At 36.7% G+C, this 17,784-nt stretch overlaps 2 protein-coding genes across 8 annotated transcripts in view; one reads left to right on the top strand and one right to left on the bottom strand.

Annotated features, from left to right (window-relative positions):
* LOC121877018 (atypical protein kinase C-like) overlaps positions 1-7,331 on the bottom strand; it is a 122,460-nt gene extending 115,129 nt beyond the window's left edge. For 5 of the 7 annotated variants that reach the window (XR_006090870.1, XR_006090869.1, XM_042382609.1 and 2 more), the window contains exons 1-4: positions 6,928-7,331; positions 5,344-5,415; positions 4,612-4,733; positions 3,784-3,873 (exon numbers count right to left, since the gene is read on the bottom strand). Coding sequence is in view for 5 of the 7 variants with exons in the window: in XM_042382609.1 (XP_042238543.1) it covers positions 3,784-3,873; positions 4,612-4,733; positions 5,344-5,415; positions 6,928-7,004 (361 nt within the window). In the remaining 2 variants the exon portion in view is untranslated. The remainder of the gene's footprint in view (positions 1-3,783; positions 3,874-4,611; positions 4,734-5,343; positions 5,416-6,927) is intronic. The other 2 variants (XM_042382611.1, XM_042382614.1) reach the window with 1 other exon arrangement.
* A 189-nt stretch (positions 7,332-7,520) lies between these two features.
* Positions 7,521-14,906, top strand: LOC121877038 (F-actin-capping protein subunit beta). The gene is made up of 5 exons (XM_042382652.1): positions 7,521-7,609; positions 9,735-9,946; positions 10,760-10,932; positions 11,880-12,079; positions 12,628-14,906. The coding sequence occupies exons 1-5, from the start codon at positions 7,607-7,609 to the stop codon at positions 12,877-12,879; spliced, it is 840 nt and encodes a 279-aa protein (XP_042238586.1). The 5' UTR covers positions 7,521-7,606; the 3' UTR covers positions 12,880-14,906.
* Positions 14,907-17,784: the final 2,878 nt, after the last annotated feature.

Raw genomic sequence — 17,784 nt, 5'->3', positions numbered from 1 at the left:
AAAAACACACAATAAGAGATACAATAATTAAACACAAAGCTACAATTTTTATTAAGTCCTGATGTCTACTGCTAATTAACGCATCAACTGATAATGTGTTCCTATGTACAGACCCAAGCTGCGTAGCATACTCACTAAACACAACACGAATGGTGGGCGGGAACTTCCAAATTAAGTCGTTGTAAAGGCAAAAATAAATAAATAAATAAATAAATAAACGCAATTCATCTAGCCTTTATAAGTTAGCCAGAGCAGAGAATGTATAAGTGTGTGAAAAACCTTAACTGGATGACACACTGACCAACAGGATACCCAAGATAACGAGAGATACTATACTACCCTACTTTACACAGAAACGATAATAATAATAACAATAATAATGATAAAAATATAATTGACTAAAATCCCCATACAGGTTTACAATTAGTTTGGCGTGAATATAGACAATGGAGGTACAGTATACATTTCAGCATGGAGGTTTAAAGTTTCTAATGAATTACCTAGATAGTGCAGGTATACAAGCAATTTAACCAAGGCCAACTGACAAAGCCATTAAATACTTATTACCAACACTTCAATTCAACTAAATCCTTATTACTGCACAATATCCCATTCCCCTTTGTCATGTTTTGAACGGCAATCACTTTCTCATTGGTTAGAGGAGGCTTGGAACAGAGCTATTAATCGTCACACTAGTCACCTGACCACATACCTTTTTATAATAGTATGCCCATAACTCACCAAAGAAAATGTTTGAGTGAAAGAAAACGAGAACCTTTATTGGTACAGTAGTGAATTGATGAGTAACGAGGACATTGACCCGTCCACATGTGTAGGAAGCATCCTCGAGCGCTCAGGAGATGTGCTAGTCCACCATAAACTACAGTACAGTATTAGCCTTTATGTTTCTGTATCATAGTGGCTCTGACATTTTGTTGAGCATTACACTTACAATTTCATTACAACATTAGGAAAGAATGGCTTAATTTTGACCAACTTAATGACTTGGATCACATGAAGATTAGGTACCCCAGAAAGTTTCATCTTAAGATTAACCAACCTAATGCTACCTAGAGGAGTTAGTTTATGCTAAGTTAGGTTAGGACTAGCGTGTTTCATCTTCAGGTGAAACGAACTGGGGTGGTAATCTTCAGGTGATCCCATGACTGCCCTACCACAATGAGTTTTATCTGTCAGTGTGTATGTAACAGCACGAACAAAGCAGCCAGGGTTTGTTGTTGTTGCTTGAACCATGACCCCTACAAATCTCAAAGAATGACCACCACACAATGCAAAAAGCACCACCTACCAAGATGCAAAACATGTGACAAAACGCATCTTTGTTGTGATATAGCTGCTGTTCTATACACAACAGTAAACTAATAATAAGCACTGAATTCCATCCAAAGTTCACTCCCACCCAAAATGAAGCAGCATCGACCTCATATGAGATAAAACAGTCAGGGTAAGTCAGTTCGGAGACCCATTTCCATGACTCAGTTTCACCACGGAGAGTGAACCTTTGTCTCTGACTGTACATGTACTGTATGGTATGATACCCTGCACTCGTGGACTCAAGAGAGGAAGTGGTAGGAAAGAGTGGTGCAAGATAAGTGTAGAAAGACACAGGAAGGAGCTATTTCAAATCCTGTACAGTACTCCCCAACACACACACACACACATACTGTACATACAGTGTTCACCCTTAACTTGCACACTAAGTAACAATTCTTTATACCAGGTCACTGTTTATACTAGGTACAGTCATCAAATTTCTATATACAAACATAATCACATACAAAATTTATTCCTCTGTATAAATCCAGTTTGGGAAGTGATGGTGGTCAAGTGCAGAGCCAAGTGTATATGGGAGCAGATTAAGGGTTAATAGAAATGAACTGTTGTGAATCTTAACCAGACAATGTAATGTAGTCGTGACCAGAATTAGGCTAGGATACAGACACATCTGGCAAGTTAGTAACGCTGTACCCATACCGGAACACTCAGCACGTAAACTTTGTGATAAACCTCTAAAGCATACACTTGAACACTATATTATTGAATGTGACACTGTCAAAGACTTCAGGCCACCAGACTTATTGTATCATGAACTTTGTAATTACTACATTGAATCAGGGGTGCTTGAGGACATTCTTGCTGTTTATCCCAAATTTTCTAGCCCACACTGATTAGTCTTCAATTAGAATATGACGTCCAATGTATATGAACCACTGTCCTGCATGGCAGTGAACAGTGACATCACCCACATGAATCTGACCTATATATACTGTTAATGAATATGATGTATTTCTTTGTGTACAAACCTCTGTCCTGCATGGCAGTGAGAAGTGATACCACCCTCAGTGTCAAGACCTGACTGAATTACTCAGAATAGGCAAACTGTACTCCAAGCTTTGTCAATACATTTGTTAAACTAAAAAAACTTTCTTCTCAATACTGTACTGTGCTGTCCATGTATCTGCTCCATCTCAAACTATTTCCATTTAATCAACTAGTGAGAGACTTTCCTACCCTCTACTGTACATTCCTTTTCTTACATCTTCATTCTTTACCTTTATAATGCTCTGAACTCCTGCAATGAGTCACAAACTGTCCGTATCTACTGCCACCATTTCTTGAAACACTAAATTTTTACATCTAAATATAAGTTGCAACAAGCCCTCCATGTAGTTTCCTTACTCACTCTACTCTATACAAAACTGTACCGGTATTGTACTTAGATCCTTCTTATTAAAACTGCTGTAAGGAATTCACGTGTTCCCTCTCCTTGTATCATTCTATTAAATAACTAGACTTATCCATTTCTGTCTTGAACACTGCTCTCAAGAACATGTACAGTATTCATTCACAACTCCACATCTCCTTCACTAAGTGGTATGGTAATGAGGCTGACCCTCCCTTTCAAATGCCACAATTTTCTCTTTATTGTATTCACCTTCATACTCTAACTCTCCCCAGGCCCAACTAACAGCCCAGTATCATCTGAATAAAATTAATGAATGTGACAACTTCCCCTTTGCATCACAAATGTCAGATTTCTTCCACCATCACAGGTGGAACAATACGTCTACATGCAATAAAAGAATTTATTTTCATTTCAGGTATATACTGCTCCATTCATAACTTAATTACTGCAGGAGTTAATTTCTCTTATAACCTTCAATACTGAGTTTGGTTTATCACTTCACAAATGTAGGTTAAATTTTAATAAATGTTAAGATGTCTTTGGCATTAATAAGGTGTGAACAGTGACTGTATTTGCTTAGGCAGTGAAAGACCTAGATCCCACTACAGTACAACAAGGTCATAGAACAAGCAATAAGCACAGCAGCTGAAGCACTAGAAGGCCCTTCATCTCACCTATTACAAGATCACGAGTTGTACGGCAAATAGTGAGTACATCAGCAGAAGCACTCGAATACTGTATCACTGATCTTAACTTCAGTAACATAAGCACAAATTGTACCACATGGTGTATACATTGGCTGAATCACAAGGTCAACTACTGTTTAACATATAACCAAAATTATATACACCCTCTCCAAATAGTATCTTTATGGAGGGATCCGATGAATTCAAAATGAACATCACAGCTCGTGTTGTGTCCGTAGGGCTGTCAAAATCCCTTGTCTGCTGTGCCATACCGTCTCACACAAAATTGTAAAGATAGTTTGTGGAGCATGTGTTCTTCCAATATGAATTGATGGCATTTCAAAGAGCACCCTTAAGACCTGTGAAACAAAAGATGGACTTTCTACTCACCGTGAATTGTTAGCTCGGAGTCCTTGTTGAGGTCATACAGACGGAGTGCTTCATCCAGCTCCTGTTGTGATGAGATGGTGCATGGGTCCCCTGAAAGTACCAAAATAAAATCACAAGCTTTAGTTGAAAATCACCAATCACAATGTTTATCAAGAGGTACAAACAGACAGTTAAAAAGAGGACACTGGATCAGACTAGAATAAATTTAAAATTATCAGAAAGATTACATCCTCTTTATAAATTAAATACTCTACTGCCACTTCAGGTTTAGAGCTACTGTACCAGAGACTTGAAACAGACAACACACTGTCCGTCACTACCAAGTTAACATGAAACCAAAGGTGATAAAAGACACGTGTTAAAAAAAAAAAAAATCATCCTTCAACCCAGTTGTCAAATTCTAATTTTCTGTACGATGAATTCACTATGTATGTATGTAGGTAGGGAGGTAGGTAGGTTAAGCTGTGTGCAACTGTAAGCTTCCCAGGTTTTCTTATTTGTGTGTGGCATCATATGGACCCAACACTTCATACAAAGATGGTAACAAGTCCTCTCCCAGGCACCATAAAAATCGACCGGACCTCAGATTACATGAGTGGTAATGGTGATACTGTACAATACCTACACAATTTCATTCTCATCAATTCCTGACATTCCATATAACCTAAAGTCCCATCCATTTTCTTATCACCCACTTGTATTTAAAGACGTGATTGTGGTAAAACAGCAGAGACCCTTGTTACAATAGGACTACCAGATAGACATCCACCTGAGAAAGCCAAACCTAAGAAAGAATCAGTCCACATTATAGGAACATTATATGCTCACCTTCCTCGTCGACCCACTTGAGGGTGAACACTTGGGTGGAGTCAAACTTGCATATGGCTCGGATCTCTTGTTGCAGTGCCTCCACCTCTAGTGTTGGTGGGATGTAGGTAATGTAAACCTCTCTGTGGGGGAAAACACCATAATTATTTCCATTAAAAAGTCTGATGCTTTAAAAGAACAACTCTGGTGTTTAATCAGTCATTAATATTATAATACATGATCCATGAAGATAAAAGAAGAAGCTTAAGATCTGGATATACAGGTCTTGAAGCCTTTGTCCATAATACAGTTGGCCCTTGATTTACAGTTTTAAGTCAATCCTTGATAACTACTTTACCCATCAATCAGAATATGGATACCAAATACACAGTCAGTTCTGTTCTTATCCATTAAACTATATGGCACTGTATTAGAAACTACTGTACAAAATCATATAAACCCATTTTTTAAAACACCCAAGGCAGTAAGTCCGAAGAGGAATCCCAAACATCGGGTTACTTTTAAGTGACCCGAGAAATGAATCTGTCATACTCAAATAACAGCTTTGATGAATCCATTTCTTGGGTCAATTTAAACTAACCTTATGTTCGGGATTCCTCTTTGAACTTACTGCCTTGGGTGTTTGAAAAAATGAGTGGTAAAGTAAATTATCAAACCCAATACTCTGGAACATGAGCCTGGGTTAATCAACAACTAGAGAAACATTTCTACGGAAGATAACCTTCTCCTTACCTCAAGTATATCCCAAAATAGATGAAGGAATTGTAGTTTTTGTAATTTTGCGTTTCTCCAGTTCTTGTTATACTGTAAAGGTAATACTGTACTGCATATATTGTACTTAACAACAGTATCACATGTTAGCCACGAACTTGAGAGCATTTTACTATAGAGGATAAATGCTTTTTTTACTTCATGAAAATCCTATAAAGTGGTGAGGATTAACAATTTGCACACTGTAGTATTATTTTTATGATATTTTCCATCTTGAACACTGGTCTCAGTTGACACACTACAGTGCCATATTCACTGTTTACATCTGGAGGTTTAGTTCAGCCACAGGAACTTCAAAAAACTTATACCAGCTACTACTACATTATATTAGTTATCAAGTGTAAGATGAACCAACCTAACCTACTAATTCTAAGTTATAATTAGGTAGATTAGGTTTGATCGATTCATTTTATCTCTAGTATATCGTATACCGTAGCAACAGATAGTAAGTGGTTCCTTTTTTAAATGTTCACTGCATATGAAACACCACATAGAGGCTCAGCTCCTTGGAGTTTGATGCTGAAGGAGATCTGGACACGGAGGTTTAATGACCTGTGTCTAGTAAGGTAAGGTATTTAGGAGAAAATCAACACAAAAATATTACTAAATTTGCAAATCCTCATCAATTCTTGTAATTGCAAAAACAATATCATCAAATTTAATAAGAAAGTTATTGTGTCATCTACTATACAACACTGTTCTAAAGATGCTCACTGTTCATGTGTTTGGAATGGTATGAAACAAAGTGCTCAACAAATAAACAATGTAAACACTGAAGATGACTTTGCCAGGAGGTAAGTCTGGTACGTCAACATATATTATGGTACGTATTGTTCAGGACAAAAAATAATTCACAAAAATATTAGGATACAAATTACAAACCCTCATCACTTTATGGAATTTTCAAGAGGCAAGAAAGCATTTATCTTTTATAAAAAAATTCATCATGTTGCTGGGTAACGTACATTACTCTTCTCCAGTATTACAATAAATAATTAAAGCTCCGTCCTCCCCATGATGTTTCATTGGTTTAATACATGAGCATGGATCATTTCATGGACAGGAACATATATACTATACAAACACTTCCCAGCAATCATTCCACACACATAAATACTTCCAGTGACTGTTACATGATATAAATCATTGTAGATAATATGAAGTAACCAAATCTACCTAAATTAGAATGGAAGAATGGTATATTACGTTAGGTTAGGTTAGGTAAGGTATGGAAAGGTAACTGGGAAGAGTCATATTTAAGTGTTCAGTTGGTCGCTGGGAAACTTTTGACAATAATTTAAGTACTACACGTGGTGGCAGATGGATGGAGTGTATTTATAAATAATAACAACTAAGGAAACACAAAATTACTAATATTACAATTCCATATACTGTACCTGTTTGGGGGATATTCTTGAAGCATGAAAGAAGTTATGTTATATTAGAATAAAAAAATCTACATCTAATTAACCCAGGACCATATTCCAGAGTATTACCAGACAAAATATATATATATATATATAAAAAAAACAGGTATTGACTCACCCACTATAAGCAATTTTTACACGAATCTCAGCAGGTTCTCCCGAGGCCACCTTACTACCTGGGGTCTGGGTGGGCATCCTCACTTATCACACTATTACCAAGACACATATAACACACACAGCTCTATACCCTCGTAATCACCGAGAACTACAACACAGACCAACACGTTAAAGAGATGATTAAAACTTTGACAGGTGAAGGAACAAGATGATCACAACCTAACACCAACCACCCTATTATCTCTACACAAGTTATCATGGAGGTAATGTAGGAGTTAAGATCAATGTAGCTAGTTACTTGAGTCTTTTTAGTTACAGATATAGGGTTAATGTGTGGTTAAAGGTGTAATTAAGGCCACTGATAACAAGTCTCAGTCTGAACCAAAACACTCCGGAAGTATACGTCACGTGACCTACCTCAGGATCACATGAGAGTCTATATAACTAACTACAATTACATGATAAAATAACAATTATCAACAAATAAATAGATGTTATAAAATATTAGTTATAGACAATTATAATATTTATTCTTATTAGAAGCTAGAGAATATATTGAGATTTTCTTAAGTGAGTTTCAGATGCTCGTCTTACTAGTGATACAGGGAGCCGATAGCAGCCGCCCGACGGTGAAGATATTCTTATTTTTAGTCTAAAGTTACCTGTGATAAGGAAGTATCATGGTAAGTTAATTAGAATATACGAACGACTAAGGTAACTCTGTATATATATGCATGTATTATGGCGGTAAATGTGTGTTATAAGCTGTAAATAGACACATAACACAACGGGTGGGAGAGAACGCCCATCGGATCAAATGAATCACTGTTTAGAAATTCATCAGACGTGAGTAATAATAACTTAAGAGTGTGTAGGAAATTCTTCAACTGTACACCATATACATAGGACTAGAAGTGAAGGTATGGACCGGGGAAGTTATAGAATATTCTAAGGTTAATGGTAGGTAGTATAATGTTTCAGCTTCAAAGTTCAGCCTGAAGGAACACTTACAAGCATCGTGTAAGGCAAAACTGGGTCAATCCAGATGTTTACTTTAACAACAGTTCAACCCTTAAATGGTAGATATATCAGATGACCATTGGTTAATATAATACAAGGAACGGGGTTATCTGTCTGCAGGAGAGTTGCACCATGTCTTAACTGTAATCAGCTGGTTGGTGCTAGTCATTGGCAGTACAGCTGGCACCTGCTCAGGTAGTTTCATTTTACTTGACCTTTAGCACTGCTGATCCGTGTATAATATGGCTGCCACTTTAATGTTGATGCCTAATCAAGTTGTGATCAGCCTGTATTAGTTTGGCTTAATTTGGGTTAATTCACTTTGTATTAATGACCAGAGTAGTACAATAGATGCCAGATTGGGGCTGATTTTCACATAATACACTGTCCTTGAGGCTGAGTCAACACAAAGAAAATGCCATGATATTTTTTTCTTCATTTCTTGGTCAGTAAGATCAATTTAAACAATCTTAGAATGTTTGTTTTTTTTAATTAGATTGGTTGGGTTGGCACAGTAGCTTCCTTGACAGAATAGGACTGCAATACTGTATTATTTTACTTTCAGTCATCCGGGTATCTTAGGAATTTAACGATCAGAATAAGTAGCCTCCCGGTTAGATTGGATATAGTTCCTGGGTTCTGTGGCTAGGTTAGGTTGGTTATAATGAAAACTAAAGTTCTTGCATCTTTTAAAATACTTGCTATAATGATTAAAACATCTGTGGAAAAAAGGATCGAAATCGAACAATTCCATCTGGTGGTAGCGATGTTCTCAGAAATTACCGGAAAGCATCTGGTAATGAAGAAGAATTGCAAATTTTCTTCAACTTTATGTTTGGGCTACTTCGGAAACCTTTCATGTTGTGGGAAGTACATCAGTGCCCATGCGGCTACAATATTAAAAATGAGAACAAACATGTACTGTATTGGATGTTAACTGGAAAGAACTCTTAAGCCTTCTTGACTAACCCTTGTTTTTTCAGTATTCAGTGGCCTACTCATAATAATGGAGGAAACTGCAGCAGGCCTATTGGCCCATACTGGGCAGTCCCATTTACACCCAACCCCTACTCGTATCAGACATAATCCAGTGCTGATTTGGTTTCATATTTTGGAATCATAATAGTGGTTGTGGTAGTACAGTACTTGTTGCTTTAAGGGGCCTAATTGGCTCCCCAAGTTACCCAGTTGAAAAATCTATTCTGTAATATGAAACACATTTTGGTAATAGTGGAGCAGACATCTAACAATAGAAGTTGTTTAATTAAATTCATATTTTGCACAGATCTTGTTTGGATGATAGTAATTAATAAATACGATGAAACTTTTATTTTTTCTCTTATCTAGGATCATAAATCACCTGTAGTGGACAGGGTATGAAGGATGAGGGAAATTGTTGGGTGATACAGTGATCATAAGACACTAAAATGATGTCCGTACATGCTTTGTATGTGAATAAATAAATTAATTACCTCAAACATTCCACAGAAATATCTACAACCTTGCTACTCATTTGTTTTCATTAGTTTTATAAACATTTTATTGCTGTCTAAAACACTTTTGTATTGTTTATGTCGCCATCTCGAATTAGACTCAGTTTGTCATGATGAGAGGCAAGTGCTCTATTGTACCACCACCACCATCCCATTTCTGTACATGCAAGGGGGGGATATATTTATTTACTAGGTCTTTGCAGCTAATTAGAGTACCTAAGTCTTCAAATATCATTGTAACCATATAATGATAGCCAGTACTGTACTACATTTGATTACTGGTATTGATTTCTAGATGGAGCAGCAGTTAGATTGTGCGTTGGACCTGATGCGTAGGCTGCCCCCTCAGCAAATAGAACGTAATCTGAGCGACTTGATCGACTTAGTGCCATCACTGTGTGAAGAACTTTTGTCATCTGTCGACCAACCTCTCAAGATAGCACGAGACAAGAATAGTGGGAAAGATTACCTACTTTGTGACTACAACAGAGATGGTGATTCATATAGGTGAGAAAAGCCTTAATACTTATTCACTGCTAATGAGAGAAGAATGGGGAGGTGTATAACACTTCAGTCATAAGTGCTCTTCCCCCCCCCATAAAGTATAATAGAGAGACCATTTGACTAAACTTCTGGAATAAATTTATTTACAAATTCATTAGATTTTCATTTACTGTATAAAGTTTTATATTTACCAGTTAAGTATATTTTGTGTGTGTAGTGCTTGTACAGTACATACAGTCATGTACTTCATAATGATAATCCATGTAACCCCGATTGTTTTTATGTACTTTATACCTTATCTATCGTTTTCTCAATGTACCTTTCCTGGCAGTCCTCGAGTTACGAACAGGTTACATTCCTAGATCCTGTCCGTAAGTCGGAATAATGTAAATTCCATAGTTTAGGTTACAGTAAAGCACAACCCTAGCCATATATACAAAACAACAATAATATTCCATTCATAACAAATAAAGTAAATACTGTAAATAAAGTGATGTAAAGCAATATAGAATTATGGAAATTCTGTACTGTACAGTAGGGTCGGGATATATGGCGACTTTATATAACGATTTTTTTATTTCGCGGTTACCAAAATTATCGTCAAAATCCCATACAGTACAGTACACATGTAATGTAAAAAATGGGATTTTAGTTAGATTTTTATGATGAATATATTGAGATCCCGTTCGTAAGTGCAGGTGATTCGTAACTCGGGCACTGCTTGTATCTTGGTTAGGTAATTTGTTTTCTCAAAACCTGTACCTGAAATGAGCTGTATATACTGACTAGCTAATGTTTTTTGTTTGTATTTCATAGGTCACCTTGGAGCAACACTTATGACCCCCCCTTAGAAGATGGAGCCATGCCCAGTGATAGGCTACGGAAGTTAGAACTAGATGCTAATCAGGCCTTTGATCAGTACCGTGATATGTACTTTGAGGGTGGTGTGTCTTCTGTATATCTTTGGGATTTAGATCATGGATTTGCAGGTAAAATTCCGATACGGAGGTCTTTTATTTATTTATTTTTTTCCTAACCTTGTAGTACAGTGTAAATAAAAGTTTTGGATTTAAGTATACTAATTATATACCTGTGGACTGTACTGACAGAAAGGGTTCTTAGTACACTGTAAATATAGAAGTTTTATTATTTTAGTATTGATTGTACCTCAACACTGATGTTTAAAGATTTTATTAAGAAACTGATAAACGATACAGATGGATGTCATGCCTTCAAGCAGCGGTTTCCAACCTCAGGTCGCGACCCAAATCAGGGTCGTGGGTTGTCCTCAGTAGGGTTGCGAGGGGCCTTCAGACAATTTTATTAATATAGTACTTATCATAGTCAAAAAAATTTTTGCTTAACATTCAAGCTATATACATAATACTGTATATTATATGCCTGAGGGTCACGACACCTTACTGTTGGGAAATTTTAGGGTCGCAGCCAAAAAGGGTTGAGAACCACCACCTTAAAGAGTAACTAGGAGTAAACGATGTTACAAAATGTAATGGGAGGAATAACTCTTTCTCCTGTCATGTATTGTCTTGTCAACCCTCTTGTTTACACTAGGTGGAAATTATTTTACCGCCCCGAGAATTACCGTTAGAAGCTACTGCTGTCTCATCCATTTTTCTTGATAACTTACCTTATATGTTTCATTTGGATAGTTACCAGTGTAGCAGAATTTATGCCACACCCCTGCAGTTGTTAACGTTTTACATTGATCAGTCATATTTTACCAACTCCATAACTAATTAATTTTGTATTTGGAGTAAACATCATTGTGCACTGCAAGTGACCTAAGTTTCCCCAAGACCACACTGGTAGCATTTCAAGATGTAAAGTTTAAAGCAGAGCTCTTTATTTAATTGTCTCTATTAAGCCATAAAGCTTACATGTTATCATTTTCCTTATATGCTCTTTCACTTGACAGGTGTAATTCTCATAAAGAAGGCTGGTGATGGTAGTAAGAAAATTAAGGGCTGTTGGGATAGTATCCATGTTGTCGAGGTGGTAGAGAAATCAAGTGGACGATCAGCACACTACAAGCTTACCTCGACCGCGATGTTATGGCTACAAACTAACAAGCAAGGATCTGGCACAATGAACCTTGGGGGCTCACTCACTAGACAGGTCAGTGCATCATAGTGTTTGTTCACTCGATACAAGAGGCTAGATCTTGTATTGGAGCAGAGTTGTATATACAAATAGTAATACTAACATTGAAACCTATTCCCATTCAATTATCCTAATACCCTGTACACATAATAATGCACACTGTTTATTTACAGTTTTCTGATCTTGGAATTAAATATCTTAAGGAAACTATGACTTGTATCCCTTTGTCACTCTTCTTCAGCATAAACCCTAATATCTTAATACTATATCTAAAACTGTGGTTATGTCTCACATTCAAATTATGCTTTTATGTGACTTCTCTTACACCATCTATACCCCTTTAGAGTTCACTTTATTTTTGAATTTTTCTAGACTCTTTAATCCTTTCCCTCTTTTGTGTTGGATGGGTCGAGGGTTATAGAAACCTCAGAGGGGAGGAAAGGGATACTGTAGTAAGAATGATGGCAGACAAATATAGAAATAACAGGAAAGGAATAAAAAGAAGGGGGAAGTATTAATTAGACAGGACCATCAGCTTAATAAGAATCTCACCATACCAACAGATGGAACAGGACTGCCCTGTTTCTGAGTCATCTCCACACATTGCCAACATCGGTCGCATGGTAGAAGACATGGAGAACAAGATCCGCAACACGCTCAATGAGATCTACTTTGGTAAGACGAAGGACATTGTAAATGGTCTCCGCTCAGTCCAGCCCCTACCAGACCGGAAGCAGGAAGCCGCCCTCAGGAATGAGATTGCAAAGGCACTAATCAGGAGACAAGCAAAAGGTTCTAATGATGAGAATAATTAGGCTCATCTTTCTTTCATAGTTTGTGGAATTCACAAACCAGGGCTCAGAAAATTGCAAGAATATGGTTCTGTTTCTTATGATGGCCTAAGCCTGTTAATGGGCATGAAACACACGATTTCAGGCCACACAGATTAGCCTTCTATGACGAGACTTGTTAGTGGATGTTGCTCTGGTCTTTGCAGTGAGATGATATTTGGTGATATGTGAATCAACATCCCTACTATGGACACAGTTCCCACTGGTAGTGACATAGTGCATATAGCTTCATAGTGTCACAAAACAAATAACCAGCTTTGTGAAACCCAAAAGTGATTTGTGTGACACTTGAAGCAGAAAATAAAGAGCCAGTAAGGTCTGCTTGTGAAGAGAATGAAGACTTTTTCATTAAGAAAAGTATCATTCCACTGGGTAGGAATGCATATTTCTTGAAAGAAAGGAGCAGGATTAGAAAATGCTTATGATGCTTGCAATAAATTTTAGTTAATTTCAAAGATGATCATAATTGTTATGGCTGTATGAAATGCTTAAAATCAGTAATATATCCAGTTCCTGCTTGAAAAGTAGCTATACAGATAACCTGGCTACTTCCCAGGTGATTTTTTTCCTATTTGTTTTAAGTTATAAGGCCAAAGAATAATTTTAACCTCAAAAGGTAACCACACACAAGTTCCAGCACAGTTAAAAAGTGTTTTAAGATTGTTGAATTTTTAGCATGTTATGCAATATTAAAATGAAGGGAAAAAAGCAAGCTTGGGTGGTAAAACTTTAGGTGCTTTCTAACAATCTGCAGTACCAGTGCATGGACAGTATTTTGATGATGCAGTACTGTATAGTCCAGTATAATGATCTTCAGTTGTCCATGTACTGCCTGTTAGCTAAGTGTCAAAAAAAGGTACTCCAGATAATACTTTGGAGGTATCACATTGTGAGGGCATGTGTGGTTAAGTGTTTTTTCTTTTCACAATTGGTGGTTTTTTCTGTTTTGTTTTGTTTTATAGGTAGTTTTTTCTCTATGGTTTTATTTTTGTTTTCTAAAGGAAGCGGTGAACTTTGTCATTCACTCAAGCAAACCCATGCAGCAATTTTTAGATTTCACCATTGAAGTGATTCGGAAGTTCCCGTTAATTTTGGGTGATCTTCATCTCTACCTTTTCCTCAGAGGTGATTTTTATGTGTGATCTACTGTTTCTACTTTTGTAAGCCTAGTCCTCTATCTCCGCGACTGTTAACACTGTGTTGACGTTGGTAAATGGTAGTCGTGGTTGAGAAGATAATTTTTGCTCGGCTGATATATAATTAATCAGAAAAATGCTATAGGGAGGTAAACTTTTATTCGTAGTTGGGATGAAATATCTAATAAGTTATTCAGAATTATTTTATTTTGTTTCTGGTATTACCACTTGCTCTTACTAGTTAAATTAATGGAGCAATGAGCACGGAAACTCAACTCAACCAAGGACGTTTATCAATTACCAGCGCAGCCACTGACCTAGGGATTGTTAGGCAAGCCCTTGCTACTTGTCTTGGGGCAATAAGGATCTAGGCAACAAGTGCATTGATGTAAACATGTTCTTGATAATATTTCATGTGCTTTTTTGTGATTCTGATTATATTGTTATGTATGAATCGGAGTTTCTTGAGAATTTTAAATTTTATTTGTTAGCTGTTGGTCATGGGTTAAGTGAAAAATTTGTACCAAACCATTCATTCTATTTCTGCATTAAGCATGAGTATAAAGTATCCTAAAGTGATTAATTCATTGTCACAGCTGGGTATGTTCTTAATTATTTATGGAGTTAAATATATATATGGGCATATATTATGGTACTCTTGCCTAGAGCCTGGCTGAATGATACTGTATTTATTATTACCACAAGTTCTGTTTAAAGTATATAATATGGAGAACTATTGATCATATCCACGTTGTATTTCCTTTAAGGCCATGTGATCGTCTCGTTGTTATGCATTTGCCCTGTGAGGCAGACACTATTTTTGATCAAAGAATTGATTATACAAGTATTTGGTAAGTTATTTGTTTCATTTTTCCAATACTGTAGTTAATCTTCATTCATTCTTTTTAAGCAGGTGCACAGGTCATAGACAAGTAAACAACTACTGAATGTCAACAAATTCATGGTTAAGTACAATACTAATAATAATTATTTTTCATCTATCTCAGTTGTCAAGTGGAGGTCTGAAACACAATACTGTACAATTTCATTTATGGCTTTAAAAGGTTGAGAGAAAAGTACCAAAATGTTAATGTATACAGCTAGTACTGTTGCAAACTAAAGTCTTGTCACCTCTTCTGCTACTCCATGAACCCGGAGATTCAGATTCCTAAACCCAAAGCAGGAGTCACCGATGTATTATTCTGTCAATAAATGTTTTGATTTTTACAAGTCTGAATCTCAAGAGTTAGTGGAGCAGCAGAAGAGGTGACAGGAATTTTGTTTGCAACTGTACAAGTTTATTAATGCTTACTTTGTGATTTTTTTTATCTTAACAGGGTCTTCTACATTAAATTCAGAACTGGTAGGAATACTAGTTTAAGTTGGTTAATGAACATACAAAATATAAATTTATCTAGTAATTTATTAAAACAGAGTACAGATAACAATTACCCCATGAAAGTTGTCTTAAAATTGAGAAACCTCAAGGTATCAAGTCTCAACAAGTGGCACCCAGTTATCATAGATCTAGAAAGTATCACTTAACCTCATCTTGTTTACTGTATAACACCTCAAGAAACAGAGTTTATGATTTTTTCTGTTAATACCACCAACCTTGTTCCATTCCCATGTCACTGGAATAGAATATTACTTAGCAGCTTCACAAGAACCTAAAAAAAAAAATCACACTGGTGCATCCTCGTCACTTATTTTTCCTGAATCCTCAATAATTCATACGAGTGTTATAGCCACAGATACAAAAGCCTTTCTGCTAGTGAGCCAGATTAGTACGTCCTGATTGTCTGCATGCCAGTCTGTGTTCATAAACTGCTATCTTAATACTGTACCCTAATGTCCAACACACACGCTAGATTCATCCCCCAATTTGTTTCCAGCAGCTTGCCAGATGCCATTTTAATGCTTATTTATGTGTGTTTCACAGACTGCAAATATTTATGATGTGATGTACTACTTTTGGCTCTCAATACTTGTCCAGATTCATGAAGTTGCCTTCAGCTGAGTTAAGTTCCATCAATGGGTATCATTAACAAGAAGCATTGCCTTACAAGCAAATGGCAGCAGCTTTAATTTCCAAATGGAGGGAGTGTTGAGTTTCCTCTTTGTGCACTAGCCTTTATATACTCATGAATAAATGAGTACACTACCAAGGTACGCTTGCCAATGGTGAAACAGTCCTTCGATGGACTAGCATCCTGTCAAGGGGTCAGTGTCACCCACTAGCTGCTGAATGCTAAAAATCAGATCAGCATCTGGCCAGCCACTTTTGACAACAACAGGGAGATACAGTACTTGTGTGTATGAAAAAGAAAACTAAACTTACAGTAAACTGGGTGATATGATTCAGCAGGTGTGGACACTGATACACTCAACAGCCAGGTGGTGCTCTCTCAGACTAATGCTTAGGGCCATTCTGTTGTGACATGTATGACATTAATTGGATGTTTTCCTTTCGTATCTATGAATCAGATGCCAACCCTAAACCAAATTATGGAAAAATATTTCAAGTTATATCATTAAGTGCATACAAATCAAATAAGGGTTAGGTGCCTGTCTTACATCATATTACCAACCCTATACAACCAGTGTATCGTGTTAAATGTTTCTTCTCAACAGTTACTGAAAGCTATGGTACTAATATCTATTAATTAGTGGTTTGTAAATTAGCAGTTTTAATTTAACCAATTTTAATAAGTTAATTAAAACCCTTGAAGTTAGTAAGCTCTCATATGAATTTTCCCACCTATGCAATGATAGATGACTACACACTACTGCTACCACAGGCCAAAATTTTCTATGTTTTGTGTATACAGGAGGTCCCTGGGTTACGAACATCCGCCGATACAGACGAGGTCCCTATAAAGTATATTATTTTAAGAATCTGACATAAGTACAACTGTTGGTAATAACGTACGAGAACTAGTTTGAGTGGTGGAGCGGCTGGTGAGGAGTAGAGTGTTACCCAGCCACGTGCCTTGTGGTAGTGTCAATGTGCCTTGCCACTCATCTCGGCAACGTGTGTGACCAAGTGCAATTATTTATTTGGGGGGGGGGGGGGGGCTTATTAACTATTTTTCTGCTCTCATCATAGCTCCCAAATGCAAATCTGATGCAAGTGATAGTAGTGCATCCAAGAAAAGATAAACTAATAATTGCATTGGAAGTGAAAGTTGATGTAATTACGGTAAATGTTTTGAAAGATGTGAAACACAGTCAATCATTGGTAGAGGATTGGGCTTCAGTCAATCGACAATTGGAAAAATTTTGCAAGACAGACAAAATTCTTGAACACGTAATGTAAAAGGACTTACCGCCAATGCAGTCAACTGTGATAACAACAAAGAAGTGGATTGATAATAGAAATAGGAAAGATTGTTAGTGATATGGGTGGAAGATGAAAATCAGCAGTGTATGCCTATAAGCCAAGCCATCATTAAGGAAAAAGCAAAAAGCCAGCCCCAAGTTTCAATGTAAGTGTTAAACTTTAATTTACAGTATTTTATTTACCTGATAACTTCTTTTCTTTCATTTACTGTATTTTGTCATTCTATTTCTTATTTTCTCATAAATTAAGTGATTCTAGATGTACAGTATATGAGGACTTAGGGATTTACACACATTGTTCTCCTAAATAAGTCCTGTATTGTATGTACATAAGATATATGGTTTGACTTTAGCACATTTTCGACTTGAGAACATCCATAGGAACAGAACT

The sequence above is a fragment of the Homarus americanus genome, unplaced genomic scaffold, assembly GCF_018991925.1.
Source record: "Homarus americanus isolate GMGI-L3 unplaced genomic scaffold, GMGI_Hamer_2.0 scaffold50325, whole genome shotgun sequence".
NCBI classification, from domain to species: Eukaryota; Metazoa; Arthropoda; class Malacostraca; order Decapoda; family Nephropidae; genus Homarus; species Homarus americanus.
This window is presented reverse-complemented; position numbering and strand designations above follow the sequence as displayed.